General features: G+C 48.5%; 1 protein-coding gene across 3 annotated transcripts in view; it reads left to right on the plus strand.

Moving 5' to 3' along the window:
- SARAF (store-operated calcium entry associated regulatory factor) overlaps nucleotides 1–15,510 on the plus strand; it is a 258,605-nt gene that overhangs the window by 140,398 nt on the left and 102,697 nt on the right. The window contains exon 3 of one of the 3 annotated variants that reach the window (XM_069626165.1): nucleotides 10,735–11,314. In XM_069626165.1, the coding sequence (XP_069482266.1) occupies nucleotides 10,735–11,314 (580 nt within the window). The remainder of the gene's footprint in view (nucleotides 1–10,734; nucleotides 11,315–15,510) is intronic. The other 2 variants (XM_069626166.1, XM_069626167.1) reach the window with 2 other exon arrangements.

Raw genomic sequence — 15,510 nt, forward strand, 5'->3', positions numbered from 1 at the left:
TATTGGGTGCCTCTATCCTCTTCCCTTTCTCTTCTCCTGTAGAACCCCAAAGGTTAACGCCCTCACCTTAGGTAAGTGAACGCCGAGCTCTCCATCTGCCTCGGGGCAGGGTGCCGTAACCAGTTTCTTCACTGGATAAGGGTGCAGTCCTCTTGACCTCAGAGGACTGCTGTCCGTCGTTAACTGCACGAACGGTAAGTTCTGGGCACTTCAAATGTCTTAAAAGTCTTTTGTAATGATATCTCTTGTTTTGCAGGGTTCCGGCAATGGCGGATGGCGGGCTGATGAGAGTTGAGGATCGAACCCGCGTGAGGAATAGAAGCGCCTGGAAGCACGTAAGTAAGCGCTTGTAGCCTGCTTCACGATGCGCACTAACTGTCCCTTTTATCTTGCAGGTACAAGTTCGGAGCTTTAGAGAAGCTGAAGGGTGCTGGAATACCCACTGGATTCGGCGTGGGAAGGAGTAATGGCACGTGAGTAATAAAGTTGCCCAATGTCTTTAAACGCACCTTCTTTTGTCTTTCAGATGCGGGATGCAGCGCCGAAGGCCTCCGGAGCGTGCGAAGAGCTGGTAAGCTTTTGTCTTTCAGATGCCGGAATGCAGCGCGAGGCGTTGGTGACAGCCGATGGACCAGGTAAGAGATGCGCTGCCACTGAAGACCGTAGTGCTAACCTGTTCTTTCTTTGTCTTTACAGGTGCTGCTGAAGACTGGATTCCAGGATGGTAAGCCTTTGTTCCCTTAGGCCCAGGATCAGAAGCAGAAGACACGATGAGCGTTCTGCTGCAGAGAATGCAGAATAACGCAAAGCAAGATTCATCCATCGGGTGTGGTTTAAATAGCCTCCTGTAGTGCTTAGGTGTCTCCTTCCACAGCCACGCCTAGGTAAGAAAAGAGTTCCTGCTTTCCAGAAGAGTTCCAGTGTTCTGAACCTAGGGAGTGGCTCCTGCCCCACCCATCAGGAAAAGTAGTCCCAAACAGAAGAGGATCAGGGGTTCAACTGGCAGGTAAGTAAGCAGCATGGTCTGCTGCAGGTAAGTCCACCCAAGCATTATGAGCCCGGCGCTTCCAGCGCTGGGACTGGACATCTTTATGAGCCTGGTGCCACTGGCGCCAGGACAGGGTCCAAAAGGTCCCAATTGGGACTGGCTGGCACTCGGAACCAGGGTTATGGGTCTGCTTCCAAGGGAGTCGGGCAAGTCCTGATCTTTTGGAAGCAGAGATCATGACATCCACCAACTGACCCGTACTGCCATTCCATATGGACTTGCAAAGAAGGGTGGTGGCGGCTTGGACTGCTCCAAAAAGTCTCCCGGCAGTGGGAAGTCGTTGCCGAAAAAGAACCGCCCAGCCAGTGGAGACCCCGGCTACTTGTCCATGCACCCTACTCCGGAGAGTTTGGTGGTACAGGCGGCTACGGCCCCAGCAAAACAGGTGTCGTACCCTACTATCCCTCCTGATAGGTACAAGAAACGTTTTGACGGTTGGGCGAAGAAAGTCTTTTCTACAGGGGGTATTGCTTTGAAGGCAGCCAAATCAGTGTGTGCCTTAGCACGTTTCACTCACACTCTGTGGAATTGTGTTTCGTTGGCGGCTGAACATATTCCCGAAGGGGAGGAACGGGATGGCTTTCTTCCTCTTGTACTGGATGGCAAGGATGCCATGTGTGAATCTGTTCAGTCGTTTCTGGACGTGGGAGACTGTGTCAGCCGCGAACGTGTTTGCTACGGAGATCTCGGCACGCCTCGGTTCTTCCGAGTTATTCTATTGGTTCTTACAAATGTGTTTGTTGGAAGATATCATGTCTTCTTCCACCCTGCGTCGGGTTTCAAGAAGTGTCAGGACTGCGGTTCCAAAATGTCGCTTACGGATCCGCACAACGCCTGCCTCTGGTGCCTCGGTGAGGACCACGCCACGGATAATTGTGACGATTGCCAGTCGTTAACATCGAAGGCCTTGCGGGAGCGGAAGAAGCAGCTTTCTGTCGGTAGGGTTTCCAAGCCCCGAAAGTCGAAATCCGCTGGGCTTTCAACTGACGATTCGAGGGTGACTCTCGGCCAGGGGGTCTCGGTCCCGGAGTGGTTCCCGTCATTTCTCTGCCTCTTCGAGGCACTGTCACCGGTCACCTTCCTCGTCCGAGAACTCCACCCGTCGGCGGGTTGCTTGTCCCAACAAGCACTCTACTCCTGCAGAATGGGATGCATTTTCGCAAGGATGCCATGTGTGAATCTGTTCAGTCGTTTCTGGACATGGGAGACTGTGTCAGCCGGTCCATGGTGGCGAGTACAGTGATGCGCAGATTTGCGTGGTTGCGGAAGTCGGGGTTTGCTCCTGATGTGCAAGCCCGGCTTCTCAACATGCCCTTTGATGGTGACCACATTTTTGGCAGCAAGGCTGATTAGAGCCTTGAGAGGTTGCAGACCTCAAAAGCTGCAGCGAAGTCGTTGAGCGCTGCAGTTCACCAACCTCTGCCTTTTTCGTCCTAGTGGACAGCAATGGGGGGTGGGGGGGGTTCCTTTCGATACTACTCTTCCTTTGGTAGATCGAGAGGAGCTGCAAGTCAAAGAGGCCAACGTAGGAGTACCAGAGGTGGAAAACAAGGTACTCGAGGTGCCAAGGCCGCTCGGGCAGTTGCCTCTTTGCCCTAAGGCACTGTCGCAGCCGCTTCAGCTCAGTCATGAGGCCATGTCCCATGGTTCGCCGGTTGGGGGAAGGCTGGCGCAGCATCTTGTAGATTGGCGTGCCATTACTTCAGATGTGTGGTCTCTGGAGATCATAGCCCACGGCTACTGTCTTCCTTTCCGGCAGCGGCCTCATGACAATCCACCAGGGAATTTCTCTTTGAAGAGTCCGGATCCGCTCCTTGCGCAGGAAATCAAATCCCTGCTGGTGAAAGGCACCATAGAACTGGTGCCTGTAGCGGAGAGGAACAAGGGATGGTATTCTCCATATTTTTTGATTCCGGAAAATGATGGGGGATTGAGACCCATCATGGGCTTGCATGGTTTGAACAAGTTCCTCAAGAAGGACAAGTCCAAGATGGTTACTGCCTCTCAAGTCCTCCAGGCCCTTCAACTTCAGGACTGGTTGGTGTCTCTCGACCTCAAGGATGCTTATTTTCATCCCAGGCACAAGAAGTACCTGAGGTTCGCGGTTGGCGACTTGCACTTTCAGTTTCGGGTCTTGCCGTTCGGATTGACCTCCGCCCTGAGGGTCTTCACAAAGCTCATGGTGGTGGTGGCAGCGTATCTCAGGAAAGGGGGGATTCACGTCTACCCCTACCTGGACGATTGGTTGATCAGGGTGTGCTCCCCCAAGCAAGTCCTGGATCATCTGTCAGTCACCTGCCACTCCCTTCACAGGCTGGGCTTCTCCCTCAATTTAAAGAAGTCCCACTTGACGCCAACCCAGCTGCTCCAGTACATTGGAGTACTGCTCAACACATCTCTGGGCAGTGTTTTCCTCGCCAGGTGAGAGCTCATCACATTCTGCAGATGGTGCACAAGTTTCAACTTGCCCAGAGTCTGCCGGCGTTCGAGTTCTTGAGGTTGCTCGGCCTCATGGCATCCTGCATTCTCCTGGTGCCAGAGGCCAGGCTGCGGATGAGATCTCTGCAGTGGGCTCGCAATATGCAGTGGTCGGAGTCCTCCGGCAGGATGTCGGATTCCGTTGAAGTGCCGACCTCGGTCGGGCAGGATTTTCTGTGGTGGGCCATTGAAGGCAATCTGATGAAGGGGGCTCCATTTTGGCTACCGTGGCCGGAGGTGACTATCGTGACGGACGCATCCCTCACGGGATGGGGAGCTCATGCCAACGAGTTGACGGTCAGCGATCGTTGGTCTCCGTCGGAGTCCAGACTCCATATCAATCTGTTGGAGCTGAGGGCCATCAGTCTGGCTCTGAAGACTTTTCTGCCGACTGTGAGGGAAGAATGTCCCGATTCTGACGGACAACACAGTGGCCAAACAAAGGGGGGGGGGGGCGGCAGGGTCACTTCCTCTGTGCATAGAGGCGATGCAGCTCTGGTTCTGGGCCATCCGGCAGGAAATTTCGATCTCGGCAGTTCATCTGGCCGGAGCCGAAAACGAGGCGGCGGACGCTCTGAGCAGGCAGAGCACGGTCTCTCAATAGTGGGAGCTGGCTCAGGAGATTCTCATGGAGATCTTCGCCCTTTGGGGGACCCCTAAAGTGGATCTCTTCGCCACCAGTGTCAACCGGAAGTGTGAAAGATTCTGCTCGCAGGAATTTCTTCCAAGAGGAGCCTTAGGGGACGCTTTCGAGTGGAGTGGTCCTACCCAATGCTGTACGCGTTTCCTCCAGTCCCCATCATTCCGCAAGTGCTGAGGAGGTTCGGGAGGTTCGGTTCCTGAATGATCCTCGTTGCTCCGGCATGGGCCCGGAGTGCGTGGTACCCGGACCTTCTCGACATGTCCATGTGCCCTCCACACTGTCTTCCCTACCGAGAGGATCTGCTCTCACGGGAGGTGGGGGTACGGTTCTCCATCCAGAGGTCAGATCCCTCAACCTTCACGCTTGGCTTCTGAAAGGTTGAGGTATAAGGATTGGGACCTCCCTGAAGACGTGATGGAGGTGTTGCTTTCGGCCAGAAGGCCTGCAACAAAGTCCCTGTACCGTTGACATTGGAGAAAGTTCTGCGACTGGTGCAGGGGTAAGAAAGTGGATCCTTTTTCATGTGCCATTCCTGTGGTTCTGTCTTTTTTTGCTTTTGGTAGCCCACAAGGGCCTGCAAGTGGGTACCATTAAAGGTTACCTGGTGGCGCTGTCCATATTTAAGCGCTCGTCTGAGGTGTGTTCTTATTTTAAGATTCCTTTGATTTCTCAGTTTCTGAAAGGGCTCACTAATGGGTTCCCACCGTCGCCTTTCCAGGTACCCAGTTGGTATTTGAACCTAGTTCTAATATTCCTAATGGGAGCTCCGTTTGAGCCTTTGCATTCTTGTCCTTTGAGCCTGTTGACTTTGAAAACTGTATTTTTAGTTGCGGTCACTTCCGCTCGCAGAGTGAGTGAGTTGCAGGCACTTTCCGTTAAGCCACCCTTTACGGTGTTCCATAAGGACAGGGTTGTCCTTGGGGTTCGTCCTTCTTTTCTTCCAAAAGTTGTGTCGGAATTTCATTTAAGCCAGAAGGTCATTCTTCCGGCGTTCTATCCTCCTCCGCATCCTGTTAAGGAAGAGGAGAGGCTCCATAGGTTGGATCCTAGGAAAACTTTAAGTTTCTGCATCTCTCGCATGTCCCGGGTCAGAGTGGACGATCATCTCTTTATAGGATACGCTGGAAGGCGTTTGGGACAAGCTGTTACTAAGCAGACTTTGTCTAGATGGATTATCTTGACAATTTCTGAATGTTACCGCTTGGCGGGTAAGGACCCTACGGTAGGCTTACGGGCCCATTCTACTAGGGGTGTGTCTGCCTCTACTGCTCTTCAGAGGGGTGTTCCCATTCGTAACATTTGTGAAGCAGACACATGGGGCCTCTGTCCATACTTTTGTAAAACACTATTCCCTGTATTCTATCCATGAGCAAGATGTGCCCTTTGGCAAGGCGGTCCTTTATTCTGCAATTTAATTGGGCGTTCTAAATTCTTTTCCCACCTCCATACGTTGGTACTGCTTTGGGAGTCTGTCATAGATGTGGAATACGTCGGAGGAACCAATCCCTTCGAAGAACAAGTTACTTTCTTACCTGGTAACGTTCTTTCGATGGGATTTTCCGACGACGTATTCCACATCGTACCCTCCCAGCCTGCCCCGCTACAGAATTTCGTATGCGATTGCAGCTTGAGTTTCCGCAAGGCTTTCTGTGGTCATACTGGTAGAAGATTGGTGCCACACGTTCTGGGGGAAAAAACTACAACTGGGGCTACGGGCGTCGTGCGTCCTACTTATAACATCCGGTGAGCGTATCGACGTCATCGACGCAGACGCCGAAAATTTTCCGAAGCAGCACAGCTGTGGTGATTACCTGTCATAGATGTGGAATACGTCGTCGGAACATCCCATCGAAGGAACGTTACCAGGTAAGAAAGTAACTTGTTCTTTTGTTGCATAAACATTTGTTTCTCTGCACTGAAGTACTTTTGGTAGGTACTATGGCATATCTTGGTCATGAATTGGTTTATGAGCTCTCCTTCTAATCGCATATAAAATATTTTTTAGCCTATATGTTTGAAGAAATTGTTGTAAGATGCACCTTTTACACCGATTTGTAAGGAATTGCAGTGGTTGCGAAGGGGAAATACCCTTCCAAAGGATTACGCATGCTCACATAGTGGCTTGCCTTGTTATTCAGTTCTGCACATGGAAATTAAAGTGCGCACGGAATCTAACCATTCCTGCACTTGTGAGGGGGGGGGGGAATAATTGGAGAGAACATTCGTTACAGATTACACAAACTTGGACGGGTGGTACCTGGTGATCAATGGGGTCATTTGTACAAGAGCAGTTGTATTATACACTGCCTACGCACCCAATAGCCAACAAATTTCATTCAGTAAAGAGCTTTTTGTCTTCCCAGATAACTGTAAAACTGGGGCACTGATTTGTGGTGGGGACTTCCATATGGTGATGGATACCACTCTTTACTGGGTCTCATACAGGGAGGGAGCCAACCCCTTTTACAAGAGCACTTCCTGATTGACATGTGGAGAACCTGTCATCCACAAACCAGGGCATACACTTTTTTCTCCCCCACATCATACATTCACCCGCATAGACTATATTTTTTGGGGAGGTGGCACAGGAGCATAACATTGCGAAAGCAACCATCTAAGTAGTGGGTTGGTCCGACCACGACATGAGTACCATATAACTAAATCTAGGCCCGGGTACTGCAACCGACAGAAGATGGATCTGCAACGACACACTATACAAAGACCAGGTCTTCAGGGAGTCACTCCACGTCTTAATTATTATTTTTTTTAACAAAATGACACAGGTGTAATACCCCCCGAAACACAGTATGCTAATCAGCGAAGGCCACAGTAAGAGAATACTGATAACTCAGGGAACCTTTGTAAAGAGGACTAGACTGTTGCGAGAGACATCCCTTCATAAAGAAATAAGACATGGAGGCGATCCTGTCAAACGAGATAGGGAATCTAACAGGTGCACTGGTAGATATAAGGGAGCTCAGGCAAGAGCTTAAAGAATGATGAAGTGGGAAAGTATTGAAACAGCTTAGGTATCTTAAGCAAAAGTTTTAAGAAAAGTGAGAGAAAAGCTCACAAATTACTAGCAGCTAGATTGAGAGGGCAGAGAGCCGAAAGAGCAGTGCACAAAATCGGAGACCTAAGGGGTAAGACGCTGAATAAACCTTCTGAAACCATGGCGCGATTCGCCCAGTTTTATGAACAACTGTACGCATCGGACAGCAAATCCACCCATCAGAAAAAACTACACTTAAAACTTTGCAAAGCCCAGATATGTACCAACTGTGCGCCCCAATAGAATTGGAGCCGCAATATCTACATTAAAGGCACGATGAGAGCCAGGCAAAGACGGCTTTACCCCAGCATTTTACAAAACCTATAGCGGGGCCACAGCACCCTTCCTGACTCGTCTCTTTAACATCATCATGGAGACGAGTCAGGCCCCAGAATCTTTTAAAGAGGCCCACATTATCATTCTCCCCAAGGAAGTGAGGGATTAACTTGAGTGTGGGTCCTACAGGCCAATCTTCCTTTTAAACGTTGATGCAAAAATCTACGCCAGCGTCCTTGCTAATATATTAAGTGGGGTTCTACCAGGGCTCATACATAGCGACCAGGTGGGCTATGTGAAAGGGGTACAGGTATCCGACAACATCCGCAAAACTCTGGCTCTAATTACAGACTCCACCCTACTCTTGGTGGACGCTGAGAAAGCTTTTGACAGGGAGGAGTGGCTGTTCATGTTAACAATGTTGCGGAAAGCTAACCTGGGAGCACGCTGGATCAGATGCGCTCAGGCGCTATATCTCAACACGAAAGCAAAAGTAGCGGTTAATGGCATGGCATCCCCCTCCTCTTTGCCCTGAGTCGATGGACGTGGCAAGGCTGCCCCTTATCACGTTTTAATTTTTGCACTGGTAATGGAACCACTGGCCCAAAACATTCTAGAAAACGCTGCCATTACTGGAATTATTAAATTTGGGAAGGATTACAAGCTGGCACTGTTCGCAGACTATGTCTTAGTATATCTGACTCGCCCAACCCGGTCCATCCAGCTCTCCTTACTGCAATGGCCAAATACAGGACCCACTCAGGTTTTCTTATCAACCTAAGCAAGATGGATATCCTGCCGTTAGAGTGGTGGATCTTTCTCAGAAGACCTTCTAAGATGCTGGGGCTTGATGCAAAAGCCCAAAAACATCCAATATTTGGGAGTGACCCTCATTAGGCAGTTAGGAGATCTGTACCAGGCCAATTTTGCCCCACTTTGGACGCCAATTAAGAAAGACATCCAAAAATGAATAAAGCTGAAACTTTCCTGGGCGGGTAGGTTTAAAACTATTAAAATGAATGTTCTCCCGTAGCTTCTCTTCCTTTTTCAATTACTCCCACCGGCGCTTCCAAATACATACCACGCTGATGTGAAACGCTCTCTTGGCCTTTCTGTGGGAGGGGAAAAGGCCATGCTTTACCTGCAAAACAATTATCCTTCGAAGGGGCAAAACGGGCATGTCATTCCCTGACATCTATGAATATTACAGAGCAGCACAAATTCATGTGTTGCTAGACCACTTGAGAGAATCAGGGGGAAAAGCAATGGGTACACTTAGAAAATGGATATCTCGCACCAGTTACTCTGGGAGAATGGTTATGGGTTCCCCAAAGGCTTTTACCAAGAAGCGTACGTGAAAACCCAATCCTGGCAGTTTTATGGTCTCTCTGGGAAAATAAATCAGAAATGAGTGGTGTCACCACATGGCCATCAACCCTAAGCTGCATCTGGGCGCCCCCCCCCCTGCTTAGGGATCTCATAGTTGACCCTATCAGTTTTCAACCACAATACAAGCAGGGATTGGCCAGGGTGGGGCAGCTGTGGAAAGACTTTTTCTATTTTTTTTTTATTTTTTTTTTACCAAGTAGGAGCTTGAGAGTGCTCAACAGGGTCAGCAGATCCAGCCATTGCTATATCTACAGCTGAAAAGTGCACTGACTGATCCACGGTGGAACAAATAGCCCCAGCGACAACTATCTCCATTTGGGAGCGTGCTGAACACCCACCAAGGTTCTAGGGTATTAATAGCGAAACTCTACAATGCTTTATTGGAGAGGGGATATCTACCAACACCACACACAAACTGTCCCGGTGGGAGAAAGACCTGGTATGGGACAGCAACCTAGAGGGATGGGCCGCAGTCTACAGGGCAGTCTGGAGCTCCACAAGTTTCGGTCCAATATAAAATGCACAACAGCAGATTACTCATGCAGTGGCACCTCACCTCCCCAGAGACTAGCGAAAATGTACCCGGGGATAAGCCCATACTGTTGGCGAGACTGCTCAGTGGTTAGCAACTATTGGCACCAGTGGTGGGACTGCCCCAAAGTCCAAAGTTTCTGGAAGGGAATCTTGCACTGGATCTATGGCATAGAGGGTATTGAGAGACCAATCACCCCACTCTTAGTGTTCGTGATTGAGCTTACGGATGATCAATACACAGGGTTAACACATATGCCCGGAAACCTACTTCTAGCGGCTCAGGTATGTCTGATACAGTGGAAGGGAAGTTTGCTACCAACAAAAAAGGAATGGCTGCGCAAAGGAGATAAGACATGGAAAGTCTTACAGCAACACTGTTAGAATCGCGCTCGCACGTACACGCTACATGGTTCCCTTTTCTAGAGTTTTGGGAAAGAAACAAGCTAGCACCCTAATGCCCCAACTGTTAATGTACAATGCTGCACAAGAGATAGCCGTTTCCCGCACAAACGTGACCGGCCGCCCCGATTGCTGCAGCGCCAAAAGCAGCAAGCCAAATAATTGAGCAACTACCATGTGCTGAAACCTTTTGTTCTCCCTCAGTCGATTATTAGCAGGGGGAGAGGAGAAGGGGGTTGTGACGGCGAATGGTGAGGGTAGAAAGCGCAAAGTAGGTTTAGAATGTTCATTACGATTGTAAGAATTTACTCCGCCAGGTTCGAAGTTTGAATATCGGAAGGAACCGAGAAACTGCCTATGCACATGTTTCATTGTTTGGGAGACCAATAACCATATCTCTTTTTTTGTTTCATTTCCCAACGTGACTGGTGGAAGTAACCACTCACCTTATTTGTAAAAGCCTCAATAAATTACTATTTTCCCCCAAAAAATGTCAATGCTTCATTGCGGCCAAGAATGAGACAACTTGTTGTTTTCATTTGACTTCTCTCTCTGACTCCATGGAGTAAATGAAGCAAATTGGAGGGAGACAAGAGTGAACATCCGTTTTGGATTTCACATATGCACCCTCACAGTTTCTGTGAAAGTTTGGAAAAGCTGATATTTGTTGCAAAGGGTTCTGAGACTTAACATTCCAGATTGAGACAGCCTCGTATTGTGCCCGTCTCTTGAACATTAGTCTTGAGTCCCTTTTGGATCACGTCCGATGCTCGAATTAGTCATGTGAATAACACATGTTTAAGGTATCTTTTAGTTCTTTAAACTCAACTGAGTTGTGTACTTGTTTGTATATGATGCAGTATCTATTTGAGAAAATAACATTCATTTTACTATTTCTGTCTCTTTTGTTTTCAGTGGGAATGCAAAGCAGACATGGACAATTCATATCGTTTTGGAAAACTTGAAGTGAGCTGTGAAGGCTTTGACTATCCAAATGACCCATTTGTGTTGCGGGGATCATGTGGCTTGGAGTACACATTGGATCTGACTGAGGAGGGCCTGAGGAAAAGCAAGCATAGCTATGGTGGTGGAGGCAGCAGCTTTGGCTCTGGATTCCCAAGTTACAAGAATTCACCTATGTCTTCTGATGCTGGGGGAGCAATAGTGATAGTACTATTTCTAGCCGTTGCTTTTGTCATATACAAGATATTCCTTAGCGGTGGGCAGCAACAGCCTTTTGCAGATGGCACTGGGTATCAGAATGGACATGGCCAGAGTTTCCAGGGCCCACCGCCACCCGGATTTTCACCGGATTTCACTGGTTCACCTCCACCAAGCTACGGATCTAGTTTCACCGGTTCGCCTCCACCAGGATTCAAATCAGATTACACAGGTACTCCTCCACCAGAGTTCAAATCAGATTATACAGGTACTCCTCCACCTGAGTTCAAAACAGATTTCAAAGGTATTCCTGGATCTCAATCTGATTTCACAGGTACAGTTCTCCATTCCCATGGTTTGGAATGCTTTTCCTGGTGCTTATTAGACATGCCCGTAGGCCATGATTGGACATCCAAAGATCAGCAATAAAATGGTTATGCGACCACCGTAACCTAACATTACCCGAGCAGAATTTATCTTCAACGCTAGTCTTTGAAATGCAGGGGATATTTCCCACAGTCATGCAGATTGCCTGTGGACAATGTATGTGGCAGAAATGTAAAGCTGGGATTTAAATAAAACAATAAGCAGGAGCTAAAAGTGACTTCTGAGTACATCATCCAACCATCAGGATCTACTTATGTGGGGAGGTTCGGGGGTGGGGTAAAAGTGTGTGTGTGTGTTGGTGTGTGGTGTGTGTAGTGTGCAGCAAATCTAACATGAGGTTCATGCAATGTTGCTTTTCCCATCAAGCATAATAGTTACTGACACATTATGTTTGGGGTTTTTTGTGTGTTTTTTTCAAAATCACATACAACATAAATATCCAACGATTTGTCATCTGCGCTTACAGTAGGATGTCAGAAAAATAGCCAGCCCGGTTTCACATGCATATGTCTACTCATAACTTTATCCCTCCCACCTACCTCAATCCCCTGTCACATTTCACTTCGAACTAGACATTTGATATCATTTTGTTAACATTACACAAGGGATCTTTAGCATATTCATAAGAAACGCTTCTTTTTCAGCATATACGTCTGCATGGGTGGACTACCCCAGTTCATAAATATTGCGTTTTAGTCAATTGCTATTACATGTGATGTCTCACGGTTCATAACGTGCACAAAAGTTAGCCCATTCTGTTTCAGTGGAGCCTTGGTCTTCGTGGATGGCTGCGGTTAGGCAGTCCATACGGTATAAGTTTTGTGCTATGTTTACACAGCTTTCTTCAGGAGAAGTGCCCTTTTCCAAAACCTGGTGAGACTTGCCCTGGCGGCAAGGAGCAAACCATGTGCCATCTTTGGCAATTTAGTAAGTTCATCATCCTACTCAACTAAGCCAAACAGTATTAGGATTGGTGCTTTTTCCCTCATCACCCCATCTAGTTCTTTGATCAAACTGAGGACCTCATCCCAACATGATTGCACAGCCGTATATCCCCACCACATATGCCAGTAGTCTGCTTTTATCCCACAATTATGCCAACAAAGGGGACTTGCTCCTTGGTACATTCTGGCCAACCTAATCGGGTCATACTGCCATCTCTGTAAGAGTTTTATGCCATGAAGTTTATACTGAGCATAAATCAATGTTTGGGAAGTTCTTCTACATGTGTAGAGCCAAGTGTTCGGAGGTACTTCTTTCACCAGGTCTCCCTCCGATTTCTCCCTTAGTTTATCAGATGGAGATCGCTCTGTTTCTATTAGCGCTCTATAGAGTGTGCCTATTAACCCCTTACTGCAGGTGCCAGTGTCCAATATTTTCTCAAAGGGCGTAAGCTCTCTTTGCAGTTTGTCCATATTTCTCTAGACATGACCCCCTTTAGCTGAAGGAATAGAAATATTGGGAGTGGTCCAAGCCCCAAGGCTTCCTCAAGTTCCTGTATGGTTAGGAAGGAGCCTGCTTTGCATAACTGACCTGCCCTCTCTAGCCCGGCTTCGTACCAAGCTTGGTATCTCGCGGGGTCCGGGGTGGAGTCCCGGATTCCCGGTACCCACAGGTGGCCCAGTGGTGAGGGCCAAGTTGCGACACCCTCATGCCCTTACCCTGCCACCATATATTCCATAGTGTTCCTAGTATGGGGTGATCTCTTATTCTGTTGAGTAGCTTTGATCTGGGGGACCCACAACCATTCGCCCACTGTCGCAGGGCAGAGGTGGAAGTTATCAAGACCCACCCATTGTAAGTCTTTCCCTAGTCTGAGATGTGGGATCAGGACCTGCAATTGCGCAGCTCTGTAGTAGGAGTATATGTCCGGTAGCCCCACTCCTCCCTGGTCTTTGTGTAGACGGAGAAGCATGTCTGTGAACCTGGGTTTTTACCTTGCCATAGGAAGCGTGTCAAAGAGGATTTGGTGTTTCTGAAATAGTCGTCATTTATCTGTATGGGGAGCATTTGGAAGAGATACAGGATTTTGGGCAGTACTACCATTTTGATGGTGTTAAGTCGCCCCATCCAGAAATCGTTAGCCGGTTCCACCGTTCAAGGTCTTTCTCTATGCCTACCTTTAGGTGGGGTGGGGGGGGGGGGAATTGGCCTCATATAACCCTGTGAGATCTCTGGTCACATTGATCCCTAAATATCGTAATGCATGGTGATTGACCTTCATACCAAGCGGATCGAATCGTGTAGTGTCTGTATCTCTGCTTTTGTCTATGGGGAAGAGGATTGACTTTCCAGTGTTTATCTTGAGCCCCGCTAGTCGACCATATGTCTCTATCACTTCGATTGTAGCCGGGATAGAGGTCAGTGGGTTTATTACATGGAGCAGTATATCGTCTGCGTATAGCCCTAGTTTATATGTTTTGTCCCCGACTAAGTCCCTCCATCCGCTGGTCGAGTCTTAGTCTTTGTGCAAGTCTTTCCAGTGATAGCGCAAATAGTAATGTGGGCAGGGGCATCCCTGTGTGGTCCCTATACTGAAGTTAAACCTTCTAGACTGGCCCCCATTGACTATTACAGAGGTTTTTGGGGAGGAGTAAATTGCTCTAATACCCCGCAAGATTTTTGGCCCTAGTCCTATTTTCAGAAGCACTGCATCCAGGAAATCCCATGCCACCCTGTTGAATGCCTTCTCGGCTTCTATGGAGAGAAGGATGGGATCCTCTTTCAACCCTTGGGCTTAATTTATTAGGTGGAGTGTCTTCCTCATGGTGTCAGCTCCCTAGCGTCCCATTACAAACACAACTTGATCAGGGTGAACCAATTTAGGCAGGTGGCACTCAAGCCGGGCCGCTAGGACCCTAGCGTATATTTTTGTGTCGCTGGTCAGGAGTGATATTAGTCGGTAAGACCCACAGCATTTGGGGTCTCTGCCTTCCTTGGGTATCACTGTGAGAAGGGCATGGGCGAAGGGATCGTGTGCGCCTCCAGTCTCCAGGATGTTAAAGAGTACTGTTAGGAATGGGGTTAAAGTTGCTGAAAATGTTATATAAAACCCCGGGGTGAAACCGTCATTGCCCAGTGCTTTCCCCAGTTTAAGACGGCTAATAGCTGCTTTTATTTCGTCCCCTGTGATCGGGGCTTTGAGGGCCGTAGCTTCTGCCCTGGACAGAGAAGGGAGGTGTGTTTCTGTTAGGTATTGATCAATGGCCCCAGTGGGTGCTGTATTTTCACTGCTATATAAAGTTTCATAGAATGAGGCAAAAGCCTCCCTAATTCCTTCTGGAGTGCTTGTGTTTGTACCATCCACCCCTTCTACCTGAGTCGTCCATCTCTCGGCTCGCTGTCTGCGCAATCGTGCCGCTAGGAGGGCGTCAGCCTTATCCCCCCCATCAAAATATTTCTGCTTGAGGAACTGTAGGTTCTGGACAATCCGAATCTCATCGAGCAACTTTAGTTCGTCTCTTAGGCCTCTAGCCTCTAAGAGGCACTCTTTTCTGTCCTTAGGGGAGGATTGGGCACGTGTCTCTGCAGCAACTATTATTTTCCCCTCAGCCTCTCTATTAGTGTGCGTTCTCTTTCTTTGCAGGCTCCCTCTCTAATAAGTATACCTCTCCAATTGGCCTGGCCGTGTCCCATACTATCGTCCTTTTCACCTCACCTGTGTCATTGGTGTCAAAGAATTGTTTAGTCTTTCTCCTCCTCCTCTTTAAAGATTGGATCTTTCCATAGTGTGTTGTTGCATCGCCATTTCGAGCTGTGGGGGTATAGACCGTCCCAGTTTATATCTAATGAAACCATGTCAAGGTCCAACCATGAGATCGGGTGAATGTGAGTCCCCCATAACCTCCCATAGGTCAGGTCTTTTGACACATAAAGATATTCAATCCTCATGAGAGTAGCATGTGGGGTAGAGTAGAAAGTAAAGCCCTTTTCCTGTGGGTGCGTGTCTCTCCAACTGTCCCTCGTGCCATAAAGCGCTAGGGCTACACAGCTCAGGTTCTCCCTGACCTGCAAATTTGCGGTACGTTTCCCCACCAGCCTGTTAAGTGTAGTGTCCATCCATACGTTGAAATCCCTGCCTAAAATGAGGTGGCCTTGTGCCTTTCCCCCTTATTTTTTCCAGTGACCTTTGCACAAATCACC

The sequence above is a fragment of the Ambystoma mexicanum genome, chromosome 6p, assembly GCF_040938575.1.
Source record: "Ambystoma mexicanum isolate Mex_15411 chromosome 6p, UKY_AmexF1_1, whole genome shotgun sequence".
NCBI classification, from domain to species: domain Eukaryota; kingdom Metazoa; phylum Chordata; class Amphibia; order Caudata; family Ambystomatidae; genus Ambystoma; species Ambystoma mexicanum.